Here is an 18,013-nt window from a genome sequence, read left to right as displayed (position 1 = left end):
GCAACCTCTAGCAACCAGTCAGTGAGCGGTAATGATACACTGTAACCTCTGGCAATCAAACTGATTTGAGTCTAGTCTTTATTGTATGTCTCAGAGTAGGTGCAGCTCAAAACTGCATGGGGGGGCCCCAAGAAAAGTTTTCCCCAGGGTCCAATCAATATTAAAGACAGCCCTGCATATGTCCAGAGCTTGTGTTTTAATACATTAATGTCCTTTTTGTATTTTTTTCCAAATAAAAATGTATACTTTTTTGTAAAAGAGAGAACAAACTTATTTAATTAATGTTTTGCTGGCAATAAAACCCCATGGGGAATTTTTTCCATTTCATATATATTTGGGGTGTGCAGCACCTTTGATCTCATTAATAGCATTGCCATTCCCTTTCTGAAAAAGTATTCATACCCCTCGAAATTTTCCAAATTTTGTCATGTTACAACCAAAAAACGTAAATGTATTATATTGGGATTTTATGTGATAGACCAACAAAAAGTGACACATAATTGTGAAGTGGGAGGTATAAATGTATAAAGCATAAAATGGATGATTAATGGTTTTTCCAAATTTTTTACAAATAAATATGTGAAAAGTGTGGCGTCAATTTGTATTCAGCCCCCCTTTACTCTGATACCCCCAACTAAAATCTAGTGGAACCAATTGCCTTCAGAAGTCATCGAATTAGTAAATAATAGTATAGATACAGCTCTTCTGTGAAGCCCTCAGAGGTTTGTTAGAGAACCTTAGTGAGCAAACAGCATCATGAAGGCCAAGGAACACACCAGACAGGTCAGGGATAAAGTTGTGGAGAATTTTAAAGCAGGGTTAGGTTATAAAAAAAATAGTTTGACTAGATGGGCCAATGAATATTGAAGCAACAGAATAACCAACACTTTGTCATTAACTGGCCATACATGTTCAATTTCCTTGTACTATTTTCCTTTACATTTACCTTAAAGTGGGGTTCCAGGCTTTTTATGTTTATTACAAGTCAGCAGCTACAAAAAGTGTAGCTGCTGACTTTTAGTAAACAGACACTTACCTGTTCCACGGTCCAGCGATGCGGCCGAACGGAGCGTCTCTCCTCTCCCCCTCCTCTCCGCCGGCACCTCCCTGGCCACTTTGGGCACCCGTTCCTGCCAGCTTTTGGCTTCACGGTCGGACTCGCACGGCGCATTCGCGAGTCACACTGCACTCCCGGAGTGGACAGGCGATCTCTTGGGACCTGTCACGTGTCGAAAGGAGGTGACATCTTGGCGGTTCCTGGGTGGAAGGAGGAAGTGGGACAGGAAGTCCCACTCTTAACGAAGCCCCCACTTCCCCTCCCAAAAATGACATGCCAAACGTGGCATGTAAGAGGACGAGGAGTGTTTAAAGCAGAAGTTCCACTTTTGGGTGGAACTCCACTTTAACTACTTCAACGCCCCCCCCCCCCCCCCCTCCTGCCCAAGCTAGTTCAATTTTTATCATTTTGTTCCCACAAATAGAGCTTTCTTTTGGCGGCATTTGATCACCTCTACGTTTTTTATTTATTTTTTGCTAAACAAATAATAAAATACCAATTTTTTTTCTTTGTTTCTGTTATAACATTTTAAAAAAAAGTGAGTTTTCTCCTTTACTGATGGGTACTGATGAGGCGGCACTGATGGGCACTGATAAGGTGGCACTGATTAGCACTGATGAGATGACACTGATGGGCACTGATAGGCAGCACTGATAAGCGGTACTGATGGGCATTGGTAGGCGGCACTGATGGGCGCTGGTAGGCGGCACTGTTATGCAGCACTGATGGGCACTCATAGGTGGCACTGATGAGCACTGATAAGCGACAGTGATGGGCACTGAAAGGCTGCACTGATGGGCACTTATGGGTGGTGCTGAAAGGCAGCAATGATGGGCACTGATAGGCGGCACTGATGGGTACTGATAGGTGACACTGATGGACACAGATGGACACTGATAGATGCCACTGATGGGCATCACTGATGGCACTGGCAAGCATTGTTTATGGGCACTATCTATCTCGGCACTGATTGGCATCTGTCTGAGCTCTGACCGTCATCACTGTTGGTCCAGGGTGGCATACCTGGTGAACATCCATTGTGGGCATCCCTGGTGGTCCAGTGTGAGCATCTGCTGGGGGGGGGGGGGGGCTGCACTGATAATCAATTAATTGTGAGACGCGAGTGAGGTAAAGCCGATAAACGGTTCTTCCTGCTTACACTGTGATCAGTCATGAATGGACATGGCTGATCGCGTGATAAAGAGTCCATCAGAGACTCTTTACCGAGATCAGAGTTGACAAACTGCACCACCGATCGCCGCCCTGCGTGCCCCCCACAGGGACATGCAGGCTGTTATCCTGAAAGATGTCATATGACGTCCAGTCAGGATAACAAAACCATCGCCCGGCCGTCCTTCTGCTATAGGCCGGGGCAGTGGTTAAACTATGTAGTGCAAGGGCATGCCTAATTGAAAACAATTGAAAGTTGTTAAAGCGGTAGTAAACCCGCACATTTTTTTTTTTTTTTTTTAAACCTGCAAAGCAAAAGGCATAATGAGCTAGTATGCACCGCATACTAGCTCATTATGAAATACTTACCTTAGAACGAGGCCCCGACATCTGGCCCGATCCACGCCGAGGGAGCTGACATGCTCCCTCGGCGTCTCTTCCGGGTATCGCGGCTCCGGCGCTGTGAGTGGCCGGAGCCGCGATATCGTCACTCCCGTGCATGCGCGCGGGAGATTTCAGTCCGGCCGGACGAGCGCTGCAGTCAGCGGCGCATACCGAGGGGAATATCTCTTAAACCGTACAGGTTTAGGAGATATTTTTTTTTACCTACAGGTAAGCCTTATTATAGGCTTTCCTGTAGGTAAAAGTTAAAAAATTGACCATACAACCACTTTAAGTTTTGACCTCATATTATATGTTTTTTTGGTAAATCTAAAGGAATGTTGCACAGGAGTATTGAACATGTATGGCCAGCAGGAAGGGTGGTTCCGGCATTTCTGCAGGTTTCCTATACTTTGGAGAATCCAAACTGAAAGTAGGAATATAATATCCTTTTAACAATAACCTCACTTTAGTAACTTAACCATTACATTTTTTAGATGATCCAACCATACCTGAACTTACTGGAAATAAAGAAATGCTTGAAGGACATTCTGAAACCTTTCAATGCTCTGTAGAGCACACATGTGGCTCCAATCCGCCTTCTCTAAAATGGAACAAAGATGGCCAAACCGAGAGACGATCTGAAGATCTATCTGGAGGAAAATGGAGAGAAATATTAACAATTACATATATTCCTTCACATGAGGATGACAAAACACAAATGAAATGCACAGCAACTTATCATAATGGAGAAAAATTGTACAAGGCAACAACACTAAACATCAAATGTATGTATGTCAGACAATTAAAAAATAACTTTAAGCAGAAATTTCACAATAAACGAACTCCGCACTCTTGGGCTCCAAAAGGGTCTGCCAGAAAAAAGGTTAGCATAGTCAAGCTCTCTTGATGAGAGCTTCTGACAGCCCCTAGGTGTATTACCCCCACCGCACCTGAGGACTGTAAGTTATGTCCCTTGTGGTGAGTTTTCTGTTTTTAACCACTTTGCACCCATGCTATAGCCGAAAGACCGCTGCAGTGAGGGCTTAAATGACGGTAGGGCGTACATGGACTTCCTGCCGCTCTCCGGGGGCACATAATAGTCAGAAAACAGCCCATAGCTTTGTTTTTGTTGTTTTATTAAGGGTTAACAACTTGGATGGGGATAGGGGGGTTATGGGATGCCCAGATGACTGTAATGAGAACTTAAGGGACAAACTTCCTACAGTAGGTATAACTTCTTCAACTTCTTCCTCCTGCACACACTTGCTCTACTTTACAGCTTCTGCTGGTTCACTGCCGAGGGAACTTGACAGACTCCTAGTCAGTTCAGTAGCGGCCCATTACAGGCAGGAACTCAGTCCCTTAACAGCAGCTTATATGGAGTGAAACAGCATGCAATCTTTCCTTCTGCCTCCACTTGTAGCACCTCCTTGCCCCCACCCTCTAGTTCTAGAAGGCACAGCAACTTATCATAATGGGAGAACATCACAGAATGCAACAACACTGAGCATCAGATGTATGTATTACAGTCAAATAAAATTTTGCTTTAAGCAGAAATTACCCAGATAATGAATCCCACACCTTTGGACCCCATACATTCAGCAAGAAAAAATGTAAGAGCAGCTTTCAAAGGGGTTACCAAGGGGCATATTTATAAAGAAAAAGTGAATGTGACTTTTGCCAAACATTCACCAAGGGTGAATTAATCACTTAAATCACTGTCATGCAAAACACTAGAAGAATAGAAGATTTGCCTGCAGTGAATGTTTGGTGAGTGTCCAAGACACTACCTTCAGGGTTAGGTTATAATATAAGTCAAGAAATTTTAATATGAAGGTGAAGGGATCTCACCGCTCCAGGAGTACACATGCAGGCTGTAAACCGTCTCTTCGGCTGGGAAGCCACAGGTGCTGGCTATTACCACTAGCAACAAACGAAAAACTGGAACCATTGAGAAAGTGCAGCTCATCTCACGTGGCTTTGAAACACCAGAAGGTCACAGCTGGCTTCCTACAAGCAAGATGGCTTCACAGAGGACCTAAAAACCAGTGAAGAACCAGATGGGTGAGGACAGTGCTGGATCCCTGGGCTGGTAAGTGTTAGTAAATGAAAATTCAGTAGCTACAATATTTGTAGTTGTTGACTTTAATTTTTTTTTTACAACTGACTTATATTATAAATAGACGAAAAACAAGCTCTGGACTGCCACACTCTTCAGAAGACCACTTTCTTTTATTGGAAAATCACATCACAGCTCAACAAACACAGCGAACAAGGAAAAATTCCTGACGTTTCGCACTAGCTGTAGTGCTTATTCATAAGATGAATAGGCACTACAGCTAGTGCGAAACGCCAGCAATTTTTCCTTGTTCGTTGTGTTCGTTGAGCTGTGATGTGATTTTCCAATAAAACAAAGTGGTCTTCTGAAGAGTTCGGCAGTCCAGAGCTTGTTTTTCATCTGTTTATAATATAAGTCAGTTGTAAAAAAAAAAATTAAAAGTCAACAACTACAAATATTGTAGCTACTGAATTTTCATTTACTAACACTTACCAGCCCAGGGATCAAGCACTGTCCTCACCCATCTGGTTCTTCACTGGTCTTCAGGTCCTCTGTGAAGCCATCTTGCTTGTAGGAAGCCAGCTGTGACCTTCTGGTGTTTCAAAGCCACGTGAGATGAGCTGCACTTTCTCAATGGTTCCACAATCTCCATTATAAATATTCTTAAAAAAGCAGTAAATGAACTTTAAAACAAACCACCCCTGACCTCCCTAAGCTATTTGTAAAATAAAGGGAATAATTCTCTTGTCAAATGTGTTTTCAGGTCACCTTGAGGCGAGGTGAAAAATGCACACCGTAGGGATCAGGAGTGCACCGCAAGGTTGTGGACCCTACGGCTGACTGCTGTGGGCGGGAGACAGGTCCCACCGGGGTTAGAGCGTAAGATTCCCTGGGGCGCGGAGTCTAAGGCCGCGTACACACGCGGGGACTGTTCGCTCAACTTTGTCCGCTGAACAGTGTTTCAGCGGACAGTCCGCTCGTGTGTGGGCTTCAGCGGACAGTTTCAGCGAACAGTCTGCTGAACAAAGTTTTTCAGAATTTCCGAAAAACTGTCCGCTGAAACTTTGTTTCAGCGAACAGTCCCCTCGTGTGTAGGCTTGTTCGTCAAACTAAGTTCCGCGCATGCTCAGAAAGGATTTACACGCCGAAGGTTGTATTGCAGTGTATAGGACGTCGTATTTTTCGTCCCGTCGTACGTGCCGTTCACGTCATCGCGCAAGTTTCAGTGGACTGTTCCTTCGTCCTGTGTGGCCAAGTCCGTCCATGCTAATTTTGAGCGGACTGTCCGCTGAAACTGTTTGACGAACAAAGTTGAGCGAACAGTCCCCGCGTGTGTACGCGGCCTTAGAGCCAGCAGGTGTTCACCAGAGCCTCTAGTGGTGAGGATGGACTTGGCTGCAACTGGCTCCAGGTCGCGACTCCCAGGGTCCCCCAGCTCACACCCACAGTAGGCAACAGGAGGATAGGGATGGTAAGGGACAAAGCCAAGGTCGAGGCCACAAGCAGATAGGAATAGTCAGGGACACGGCAAAAGGTCAGGATCACAGGCAAACAGGGATAGTCAAAGACACGCCAAAGTCGGTAACGGAACAACAGAAGAGCACACGGCAGGTAACAGGAAGCTAAACACACAAAGGAATACACAATGGTTGATCAGCGGTGTTGGTCTACAGTGCACAGGTTAATATAGAGTTCTCTGATAGGAGCTAGGGTGGAGTCATGCCAGAGGATGGATTACAAAAGCAGTCAGGTGAGGGTTGGCTGGTCTCTAGAGATGAACACATGGAAACAGGTAATCAGACCAACTCTATTGCATAACTATGACATGTGTTTATTGAATTTTAACAATTAGCTTACATAAGTACATATGGTGGCAGCAAAAGAAAAGATCACATTATGGTAATAATATTGAGTTGTAGTTCCAACATAAACTAAAAGTAGTTTAACTAAAACAATTTTAGCATGGATCTAACTACTCAAAAGATTACGTCATACATTGTATAAGAAATTATAAAACCAACTTAGATCAGGGTAATATAAGATTACTTCAGATTTTAAAAAAGGCCTTAATTATTATCAAGATTATATTTAAAAAAAAAATGATTATAAAATCTAAAATCTTATACTACATATTTGAACTATGTACAATTGGTATAATGATAACCAAGGAAATAAAAATTTTGCTACCAGAACTATATAAAGAGTAAATTGAACGAGGAGAGGAGAATGGGGGGAGGGGGGAGGGGGGGGGGGGAGTAGAAGAGAGAAAGAAGATAAAAGAAAAAGTAATCTTAGGTAGGAGAAAAAATAGATAGGGAAGAAAGAAATGAGAGGTAGTAGGGGTCACCGGGGTAGTAAATGGTAATAAACACATGACACCATGAATGCAGAGAATGGAAGTATAAATCGAGATTTCCAAGGTCCTAGAAGGGAAGCATCAAAATTAGAAGGCAAAAGGTGAGTCGCCCAGGGATTCCATATATTCTCAAAGTTTTTTCAGTGAAACTCCGCTTTAAGGAAATAATTCTCAAAGATCCTCAAAATGACAACAAATGCTTTAGGCTCGGTTCACACAGGGGCGACTTGTCCAGGCAACTTCGCCGCCTGACAAGTCGCGCCCCGTTCTGTACTACGGAACCGTTCTAATAGGAGCGACTCAAGTCGCTCCGACTTAGAAAAAAGGTTTCTGTACTACTTTTGCGGCGACTTCGGGCGACTTGCATTGACTTCTATACAGAAGTCGTTTTGCAAGTCGCCGCTGAGGTCCCGGCGTTGCAAGTCGTGCCGCGTACTGTGTGAACCGAGCCTAAAGGAGAACTTCACCTTTCATAACATGTTACGTGTTACACCCATATTTGGAGTGTAACATGTAACATGTTATGAATGAACTGGGCCCCCACACTTCCCCGTTCTCTGCTGTGCCAGCTAGCGGGGGGGTTTTCTCCACCCACTAGCTGGCAAAAAAAAAACATGGCTGTGCAGGGCTCTGCCCACCCGACCGCGTCACTCATTCACAGGGCTCTGGGAATGGAAAACAACAAGTTCCAGCAGACTTTGTGGCTGACCGCTTGTAGTTTTGAGTGAGTTACCATGGCACTGTGAGTGCTGTGGTAGTTCACTTATTCTTCCTGTCAGCAAGTATCGGCTTCCCCATATGAGGAATCAGATACACTGATAGATCTACAGGAGACCTGCATGGTATCAGCGATCTGCTGATCATTGGTGCAATGCTTTACAGGCCCCTGCAACAAAAAATCATAAATGCACATTGAAAATGTAACAAATATTGAAAAAATAAACCAGAGGTATTCATATACAAGGCGTAAAACATGGAAAACGATGAAATTCTGTCATCAATTACAATAAAAAGTCATATCATATTCCATTACTTTTGCATCTTTGGCTTGACTATATAAGGCAATTATATAATGTTCGGAGGTAGAGGGCAAGGGTAGTTGGGATTTCTTTACCTGCAAAAAAAAAATGTGCATTTATTATTGTTTCTGAAAAGGTGAAGGTATCCTTTAAAAGTCAGTTTCAGTTGGGTTTTAAGGTTTGGATCACACTATACCGCATGGTAAATTGCAGATTTTTTTTTGGGGGGGGGGTATTTATTATAGCAAAAAGTAATAAATATTGTGCGCAAAAAATAAAACCCGCAGAGGTGATCAAACATCACCAAAAGAAAGCTCTATTTGTAGGAAAAAAAAGGACATAAATTTTGTTTGGGTACAGTGTCGCACGACTGCGCAATTGTCAGTTAAAGTGTTGCAGTGCCGTATCGCAAAAAATGATCTGGTCGTTAAGGGGGCAAATTAGTACAGTAAGGCCGCGTACACACGGGCGGACTGTTCGCTCAACTTTGTCCGCTGAACAGTGTTTCAGCGGACAGTCTGCCTGTGTGTGGGCTTTCAGCGGACAGTTTCAGCGGACAGTTTGACGAACAAAGTTTTTCGGAAATTCTGAAAAACTGTCCGCTGAAACTTGGTTTGAGCGAACAGTCCGCCCGTGTGTAGGCTACTTTCGAAATGAGCAAACTGTTCCCGCTCGGAGGAAAGTCTGCTCATTTCGAGCGCGTGTGAAGGTAGGCGGGGCCCGCGAAGGAGACTTTGCGGGCCCCGCCGCCTGGTATGGACTTAAAGGGGAACCCCAACGCCGAAAAAAATCGGCGCGGGGGTCCCCCCAAAGTCCACAACAGACCCTTGTCCGAGCACGCTACCCGGCCGGCCAGGAAAGGGGGGCGAGCGAGCGCGCCCCCCCTCCTGAGCCGTACCAGGCCGCGTGCCCTCAACATGGGGGGTGCCTTGGGGAAGGGGGGGCCGCGCGCCCCCCCCCACCCCAAAGCACCTTGTCCCCATGTTGATGAGGACAAGGGCCTCTTCCCGACAACCCTGGCCGTTGGTTGTCGGGGTCTGCGGGCGGGGGGCTTATCGGAATCCGGGAGCCCCCTTTAATAAGGGGGCCCCCGGATACCGGCCCCCCACCCTATGTGAATGAGTATGGGGTACAATGTACCCCTACCCATTCACCTGTAAAATAAAAGTACCCAAAAAAAAAACACAACACACGAGATAAAATATTTTATTGCACAGCTCCGGGGGTCTTCCGTCTTCGGGGGGTCTTGTCCCCCTCTTCGGTTCTTCTGCCGGGCCACCGCGCCTTCTTATAGCTCTTTTGCAGGCGGTGGCCCGGTCTTCTGTCGCCGCCATACTCATTCACATAGGGTGGGGGGCCGGTATCCGGGGGCCCCCTTATTAAAGGGGGCTCCCGGATTCCGATAAGCCCCCCGCCCGCAGACCCCGACAACCAACGGCCAGGGTTGTCGGGAAGAGGCCCTTGTCCTCATCAACATGGGGACAAGGTGCTTTGGGGTGGGGGGGCCCCCCCTTCCCCAAGGCACCCCCCATGTTGAGGGCACGCGGCCTGGTACGGCTCAGGAGGTGGGGCGTGCTCGCTCGCCCCCCTTTCCTGGCCGGCCGGGTAGCGTGCTCAGACAAGGGTCTGTTGTGGACTTTGGGGGGACCCCCACGCCGATTTTTTTCGGCGTTGGGGTTCCCCTTTAAGTCCATTCCAGGCGGCGGAGCCCGCGACGTCTCCGTCGCGGGCCCCGCCTACCTTCACACGCGCTCGAAATGAGCAGACTGTTGCCTCGTGTGTGGGCTTTCAAAAGTTGCGCGGACTTAGTACGACGAAGTAAGTCCGCTCAAAAAAAGTGCCGTGTGTGGGCAAGTTCCTTCATTCAAAAGTTTGAGCGGACTGTTCGACGAACTTAGTTTCGGCAAACAGTCCCCGCGTGTGTACGCGGCCTAACGGAAACAGTTTGGAAGGAAAAGGTAGTATATACACAGAGAGGGAATTATAGGGAATTTGAGAAAATGTGGAAACCGTGGATGGAGAAACTGGGTTACCCTATATGAGATGCGAAGAAAAAGGGAATTCCCTAGAATAAATAATAGTGTGATTGGACATCTAAAGAATAGGAAAAAAATAAGGAGAGTACTGGATTTAGAGAAAAGGAAAATAGAGAAAAAGTAAAAGAAAATGTATCTATATATAGATTGGCGGAATAATGATGTGGTGTTTATATTTATTGATTTTGTATTTGAAGTGAAAAATGGAATAAAGAATATTTAAAAAAAAAAAAAAAAAAGGGGGGGAAAACCTTCCAGTCCTTAAGTAGTAAAAAAAATATATTTATATAATGTTTGGGGGTTCATAGCAAGTTTCTAGTAAAAAAAAAAGAAAACAACTGATTGTTACATGTAATAAAAGTATTTAGATTTATTGCGCATTAATACCAAACAGCAACATGAAAATGGGAATAAAAGCAAAAAACACAAATATTGGTAACAGAAATGGAAATAGCTGCGAGGAAAGCCCAGAACTTGTCAGACAGACAGAACATCCAACACGTTTCGAAAAAACAAAATGCAGATCTTCTTCAGGGACAGAGGGCTTGCGGATTCCAAATCTGTAGCTTATATCCCAAATATAAAGGACTTGGAGGTAGGGGACTTTACGGTACCAATTGCAAATATATAACACGTAGTAATTCATAAAAATAGAAAATTATATTTATTTAAACATACAGTACTAAAAGTTCACAAACACATGGAACCTGCAATTGTTTCAATTCCTTACAGTCTATACAAAGAGCCTGCTACAAGGAAACAAACAGCATTCCACCATAAAAACATCATGTTCTCCGTCCCAATTTATTTGTCATGTTTCGCCCAAGCGGCTTCTTCAAGAACAAAGGACTCAGAGTGTTCAATCCAAAAGGAAAAGGACATAATGCATTCTAAATGTACATATAAAGAAAACAAAATTGTATGATTTAACAGTCAGTAAAATAAATTACAAACAATATTGAAAAAATCTGGAAAATGTACAAGGCATATCTCCAAACGTGTGGCTCAAAACCCCATAAACAAAAAAAAAAAGGCCTTATGGACAGAAACCCACCCCCTGCTTTTCTACAAAGCTAAATGCCACATAATCCCCTTACCTCCAAGAAAAGGGGGGAGATGAGCAAACAAGGGGTCAAATCCCATCAGCACAATTCCCCATCTCTCTCATCCCCCGTAGTGCCAAAAGTGGTCCAATGAAAGGCCAGATAACCCGTAGCGAGGGGTGAAGTTGCGACATGTGTCTCTGAAAAATATAAATTCATGCCTGGAATAACAAAAAAAATCCAAGATCCATACTGAAATATATAAATAGAGAAAAAGAGGCAGAAAGGAAACCCAAACCAGGTTAACATTCAGGGACTGCACCTACCTCCCACTCAAAAAACTTGCCAAGAAAATTAAATCACTTAGCTCGGGTAGAGGACTAAAGCCTACAGTTGATAATTGTCCCCAGAATCTAGAGGGAAAAAAAAAGGAGAGAGAGCGGAAAAAAATTGTAAAAATAATGAAAAGAGCCACAAAAAGCGAAACAAGGAAACATCAGAAACAAACACGTCATTCTGAATATTCCTTTAATGACAAATTCCAAAGAACACCAGAAAAATGGCCTCTCACCTGTGAGAACGCTGAGTTGCTGATGCATAATGTCCCCAAGCTTCCTAAAAGGGGGGGGGGGTCTGTCCCGCCTAGATGGTCACGCACACCCCCAAGGGAAGCGAGCACACGAGACCTACACCAAGCAAACCCGAACCAACAGTCCAATATGTGTATCTAAATCAGAACAGTAATCATGCAAAGGCAAGTAAGCATATTTAAATGGACAACCAACCAAAAGATAAATAAAAGAGTTGAAAACGGGGAAAAACCCCCAAATCAGAGCTAATTTTTACCTATAATGTGTCCGCATGCATATCCCGAGCTCCAAAGCACTCCCGGATTGTCGCATGGCAAGCCGGGATTAAATAGCCCTCTCCATGGCGCCAAAACGTGACATGTGACGTCACAACGTGATGACGCCACGCGGGGCATAGATTTACCACCGGAACCCGGAAGTGAGCATCACATCCAGTTGGCGCCTGCCTAGTCAGCAAATTTATATCCCAAATTTTGATGCTCCACCCATACAGAAATAAATCATAACTCAAAAATAAAAAAGAGAGCTATGTCCGTCAGAGCAGCGCACAGGCGTCAGACCAAGGAGATGACAACAGCCAATGATCCACATAGGACGAGGTAGTCCTACGTCACAGTTTGTGGTATATCTCTATATTGACTGTGAGGAGAGGAGAAATAAAGTAACTCTTGCCCCTAGACACAAATCCGGTTGTAAGGGAATGGAGTCTGGGTCTTGAATCCAACCATCCAGATCATCATAGGTTGAAAGTGATTACACTAGTCAACCAGATATCTGGATGAGCCTTAAGGCCCATACACACAATCAGACTTTTTGACAACAAACATGAAAATTCACTGTTTTGGAGCAACATCCGACCGTGTGTACGCTCCATCGGACAAACTTTTTTGGTTTTCATTGGACTTTTGTTGGCTGTGCGAACGGACAAACTTTCTGGCAACAAAAATCCGATGGAACAAAGTCTGATCGTGTGTACAGAAAACCATAGGACTTTTGTACAAAGTACAAACACGCATGCTCAGAACCAATGCAAAAGATCAGACAACAATACAGAAGTTGACCAAAGGTGGCGGTAAAGAGCAGAAAACCCACATGATTTGGTGAAAGTTGGCTGAAAAAGTCCTGCTGTGTGTATGCAATACAAGTTCAGGGCCGACACCCTTTGTACAAAAATCCAAGGGAAAGTTTGTACAAAGTCCTATCGTGTGTATGAGGCTTTAGTGTCTGCCAGGTGGAACCAACCTGAGAAACCTATTCTTTACTCTACGTACCAGGGATGTGGCACACATACAGTTTAATTAATTCGTTGTGACAAAGGGCTTCTAAAGGCCTGTACACGCGATCAGACTTTTTGACAACAGACATGCAAATTAGCTGTTTTGGAGCAACATCCGACTGTGTGTACGCTCCATCGGACAAACTTTTTTGGTTTTTATCGGACTTTTGTTGGCTGTGCGAACGGACAAACTTTCTGGCAACAAAAGTCCGACGGAGCAAAGTCTGATCGTGTGTACAGAAAACCATAGGACTTTTGTACAAAGTACAAACAGGCATGCTCAGAACCAATGCAAAAGATCAGACAACAATACAGAAGTTGACCAAAGGTGGCGGTAAAGAGCAGAACAACCACATGATTTGGTGAAAGTTGGCTGAAAAAGTCCTGCTGTGTGTATGCAATACAAGTTCAGGGCGGACGCCCTTTGTACAAAAATTCAAGGGAAAGTTTATACAAAGTCCTATCGTGTGTATGAGGCTTTATACTGATTGTTACATATAAACAAACAGTACCAGAAAAGGCCCGTTCTTCAAGTGGTTAAGCAAAAAATATTTTTCTCTTCACCAGATGCACCAAAAGATGTGACGGCCCACTACCCAGAAAATGAAGAGTTTATGGAGGGTAGTGATGTGATTTTAACATGCTCAAGCAATTCTAACCCTCCTGCACAAAGATATGAATGGTACTATGGACATAGAAAAATGAAATTACGACTTGAAGAGAGAATCACGGTACAGAATGTCCTCAAAGACACGGAACCCTATTCTTGTGCTGCAATAAATGATGTTGGGAGAGGAGAATCACCACCGACACAGATACCTGTGCGATGTATGTATATCATAACTCAGCGGCAATAGAGACAAATCATTGATCACAATTTTATATAAGTTTAATTAACATTTGATGTGTTTTGTAGATGCTGCTACTGGAGTTCAAGTCATTGTGTTTCCAACAGAGGGAGCCACCGAGCTAAACTGCAGCTTTGTGAGTAGTAACCCCAATGTGTCTCATTACACCTGGATCAAGGATGGAAAGAGCTTATTAAATAAAACCAACCAGATCCTGGTATTAGACAGCAATGAAGAAAATTCTGGCTCATACTCCTGCATTGCTCACAACACAGCAGGAAGCTCCACCTCCGCAGAGCTGGATTTTAAAGGTCAGCAATTCTATTAATTTTGCTTTTATACATCCCTAAAACAAAAATTTGTCTAGCGCTATTCTGTAGTAATAAAATATAAATATGCGTGAAACATACATACATCAGTATATATACAGTGCCAGGTTTAACCCCTTCCTGCCGAGCGTACGCAGATGTGCATACTCTGCTTCCGGGGGGTATACCGGGATGATGTCCGCACCTGCAGGCATCATCCCGGTAATGTTTTTTTCAGCGGGCGATTGGCTTTCCAGCCATAACAACCAAAGCGGCTAAAAGCCACTCGGCTGTTATGCCGGAGGAGCGGGAGGGGACGTCCCACCTCCCGCCGCCTCCCGCCGCTGTTACCGGTGCTCCCGCTCGATCGGGAGCACCGATTCACACTCCGATGCCTCCGGCTGCCGGGGAGGAACTGAAACGAAGCTGTAATCGGCTTCGTTCCAGTATCCTAATAGTAAACACGGAAGCGATGTCATGACGTCACTTCCCGTTCACTCGGCTGCCAATGGCGCCGGTTTTAAAAAAATATACGGTATTCAGAATCACCGTTTTTTCAGCGATCTGAATGCACTGAAGTGTAAAGGAGGGATCGGGGGTCTTTTAGACCCCCGATCCCTCCATAAAGAGTACCTGTCACCACCTATTACTGTCACAAGGGATGTTTACATTCCTTGTGACAGCAATAAAAGTGATCACATTTTTTATTTTTTTTTAAAAACAATTTATTCATTTTCAAATAAATAAAATAAAAAAAAAAAATTTTTTAAAGCGTCTGCTGTCCCCGCAAGCTCGCGAAGCAAAGAAAACACATACGGAAGTCACGCCCGCGTATGTAAACGGTGTTCACATCACACATGTGAGGTATCGCCGCGATCATCAGAGCGAGAGTAATAATTCTAGCACTAGACCTCCTCTGCAGCGCTAACCTGGTAACCGTTAAAAAAAATTAAAGCGTCGCCTATTGAGGTTTTTAGGTACCGTACTTTGTCGTCAATCCACGAGTACGTGCAATTATAAAGTATGACATGTTTGGTATCTATTTACTCGGCGTAACATTATCTTACACATTATGCAAAACAATTGGGCTAATTTTACTATTTCGTTTTTTTTTAATTCATGAAAATGTCCCTTTTCCCAAAAAGTTGCGTTTAAAACACCTCTGCGCAAATACCGTGTGACATAAAATATTGCAACAATCGCCGTTTTATTTTCCAGAGTCTCTACTAAAAAAATATATATAATGTTAGGGGGTTCCAAGTAATTTTCTAGCAAAAAATATGGATTTTAACTTGTAAACACCATATGCCAAAAATAGGCTTAGTCATGAAAGGGTTAAATCATGTATGGTATATAAACCAAAAAGTAAAGAACCAAAGATAAAGAAAAAAATTTTGGTAAAAAATATTATAATAACTAATCCATAACCACTTTTCAAAGTGCAAATGTCAATACAGTCCAGAATGGAAAAAAATCCAGTGAATAAATGTAGAAGCCCCACTTTTACGTGAACTCTTCGAAAGTGAGAAAGACACCACCACCACCACCGCGAAAATGGAGGAGGCTTACCGGGAAAAACTGGACTTAGCTGGGCTTATGCCCTCCCCCTAAGTCACACAAGGCTTGTATATTAGAACTGACCCAGTAGGTATAGACAATCCTCCGTCTCGACTCCAATAACAGACCGCCATAACATCACTGACAGATAGTAGTTAATTTTCCAGATGCATCAAATGGAAGGCAGGATGGTAGTATTGTATATAAAACCATGTAAATAAAGAGCTAACATAGCGTGATGCCGTTACAGGAAAAGGCAGTTTAATGTAAAAGATATATAAAACACTCACATTTCAGGAGTATAAATCAGCATATAAACATGTGTAAGCGATATTTGCAAGGAAGTCCACCCGACGTGTTTCGTCTGCAGAGTCGTCATCTATACACAATTTTTTTTATACATCCCTAGAAAAATCCATTTAGTTTATTCAGGGAGTTTAGTTATTTTATTCTTTTTTTTTGTCACTACCTGCAATTTTTTTTTCCTATTGTACATAAGGCCCAATAGGAATTCTGTCATTTCTGTATTTAAAGCATAATTCCACTTTTGTTAAGGAAAAAAACATTTCCCTCTGGGTTATCGATGTACAAGATTCCTACCTTTTGTTATTCTCAAGAAATCCCTGTGTGTTTTGTATGTATCCATGTAGGGAAATTAATCTAATTGGAGTGGTTTCATAATTATCAGTCAGCTGTGCACCTGCAGGGCTCTAATGAGGAAGGGTGCTGGGCCTGCATCCCTTTAGACGTATTATAAAGAGAATGAGGTGGGACTTTAAATGAAGCATAGCTGCAAAGTAGTTATGCAAGGACATGTCCGAAATTCATTAGCTGAATTACAAAATTTAGAGGGTAAGAAATAATAACATGATAAACAATAGTAACAATAGGTTATATTTCATATATGTATGCATACAAGCACATATTACAACATGATTTACAATGGTAATCGACATCTCATTAAAAAATTCATGATTAGAAAAAAAGAAAAAAAAGACAGAAATAATCTTTGATTGAAGCATAAGACATTGTAGATAAAGTGGGGGGAATTTCAGACACATGCTTGCAAATGGTAGCATAAAAGCGCTCTACGCGTTTCGTGGAGTTCATCCACTCATCAGGAGCAGTTCCAGGGGTAGCTACAAAGAGATAAATGAACGCATGAGGATAAACAGAAACAGCACGAAGGGCAAAGGAGCAGAGAGAGGGGAGGGACTCAGCTCCCCCAAACACTCTTACCTACAATGAGACTGTTACTTGGGGAGAAAAAACCTGTTAACGAATAGGGACGCTGTGAAAACAAATCTTATCCGGAGCTGAGGCAGAAATCTCAAAGACCACAAGGCACCCTTTAGACGTGTTGCTTGTGGGAGTATATCACCAAAAATGAAATTTTTGTTGCAGGGGATGCCTGACATCTGACTTGTATCTTAGTGCAGACTTCTGGGAACATCAGTGAGCCAATTGCACAAGCAGGAAATTATGTTTCTGGGGGGGGGGGGGCGTTCTGTACACATCGTGTATACAGAATGCCTCCTGGTAGCCATATTGCATTTTCAGAGAAATTCAGCGGCTGCAGATTGAAAAGGAAAGGTCTTTTTAAATAACATTGAAATAAAATATGACTTGACTTGAATAAGCACTTTTGAAAGTGTGAAACGCGTCAGCCCCTGTGATCCGTTGTTTGCTGTGGCTTGTACTTTTTGGATTATTACCTCCTTTTTTCGATTAAAGGCATTTGCTTTTGAGTGCGGCTGTCCAGAATCTTCCCTTCATCCAGTTACCTATGCTTAGCCAGCATCTGCTGTTCCTATTCTGAGGAGAGTTACGTTTCCAGACACCCTTCCTAGAGCGGCATCTCTCTTCTCCATGTTACATGTCCCACCCGTCCGAATCGCTTGTGATTTCCCGCATTGCTCCTGTGTCAACCCAGGCTGAAATCACTATTATGCCTTGTACACACGGTCGGACATTCCGATCACAAAATCCTTTGGATTTTTTTCAGATGGATTTTGTCCTAAACTGGTGTTGCATACACACGGTTGGACAAAGTTGTTGTGAAATCCGATCGTTTCGGAACGTGATGACATTCGTTAGTTGCGACGGGACTACGTTGAGGCTAGTAGCCAATAGCTTTGATCTCGTAATTTGATCTGAGCATGCGTGGCACGTTCTCTACAAATGATCGTAAAAAGTCAGATCGGAATTTTTTGGTCGGAAAATTTGATATCCTGCTGTCAAATTTTTTTTCGTTGGAATTTCCAAATCAAAAAGTCCGATAGAGCCCACACACGATCGGATTTTCTGACA

General features: G+C 43.5%; 1 protein-coding gene across 1 annotated transcript in view; it reads left to right on the top strand.

Annotated features, from left to right (window-relative positions):
- LOC143933372 (B-cell receptor CD22-like) overlaps window positions 1–18,013 on the top strand; it is a 91,624-nt gene that overhangs the window by 60,622 nt on the left and 12,989 nt on the right. The window contains exons 13-15 of the mRNA XM_077456240.1: window positions 3,106–3,396; window positions 13,558–13,818; window positions 13,907–14,149. Of these exons, the coding sequence (XP_077312366.1) occupies window positions 3,106–3,396; window positions 13,558–13,818; window positions 13,907–14,149 (795 nt within the window). The remainder of the gene's footprint in view (window positions 1–3,105; window positions 3,397–13,557; window positions 13,819–13,906; window positions 14,150–18,013) is intronic.

Source organism: Lithobates pipiens, unplaced genomic scaffold, assembly GCF_037356315.1.
Source record: "Lithobates pipiens isolate NorthernLeopardFrog02 unplaced genomic scaffold, aLitPip1_a1.2 Scaffold_27, whole genome shotgun sequence".
In the NCBI taxonomy this organism is placed as follows: Eukaryota; Metazoa; Chordata; class Amphibia; order Anura; family Ranidae; genus Lithobates; species Lithobates pipiens.
This window is presented reverse-complemented; position numbering and strand designations above follow the sequence as displayed.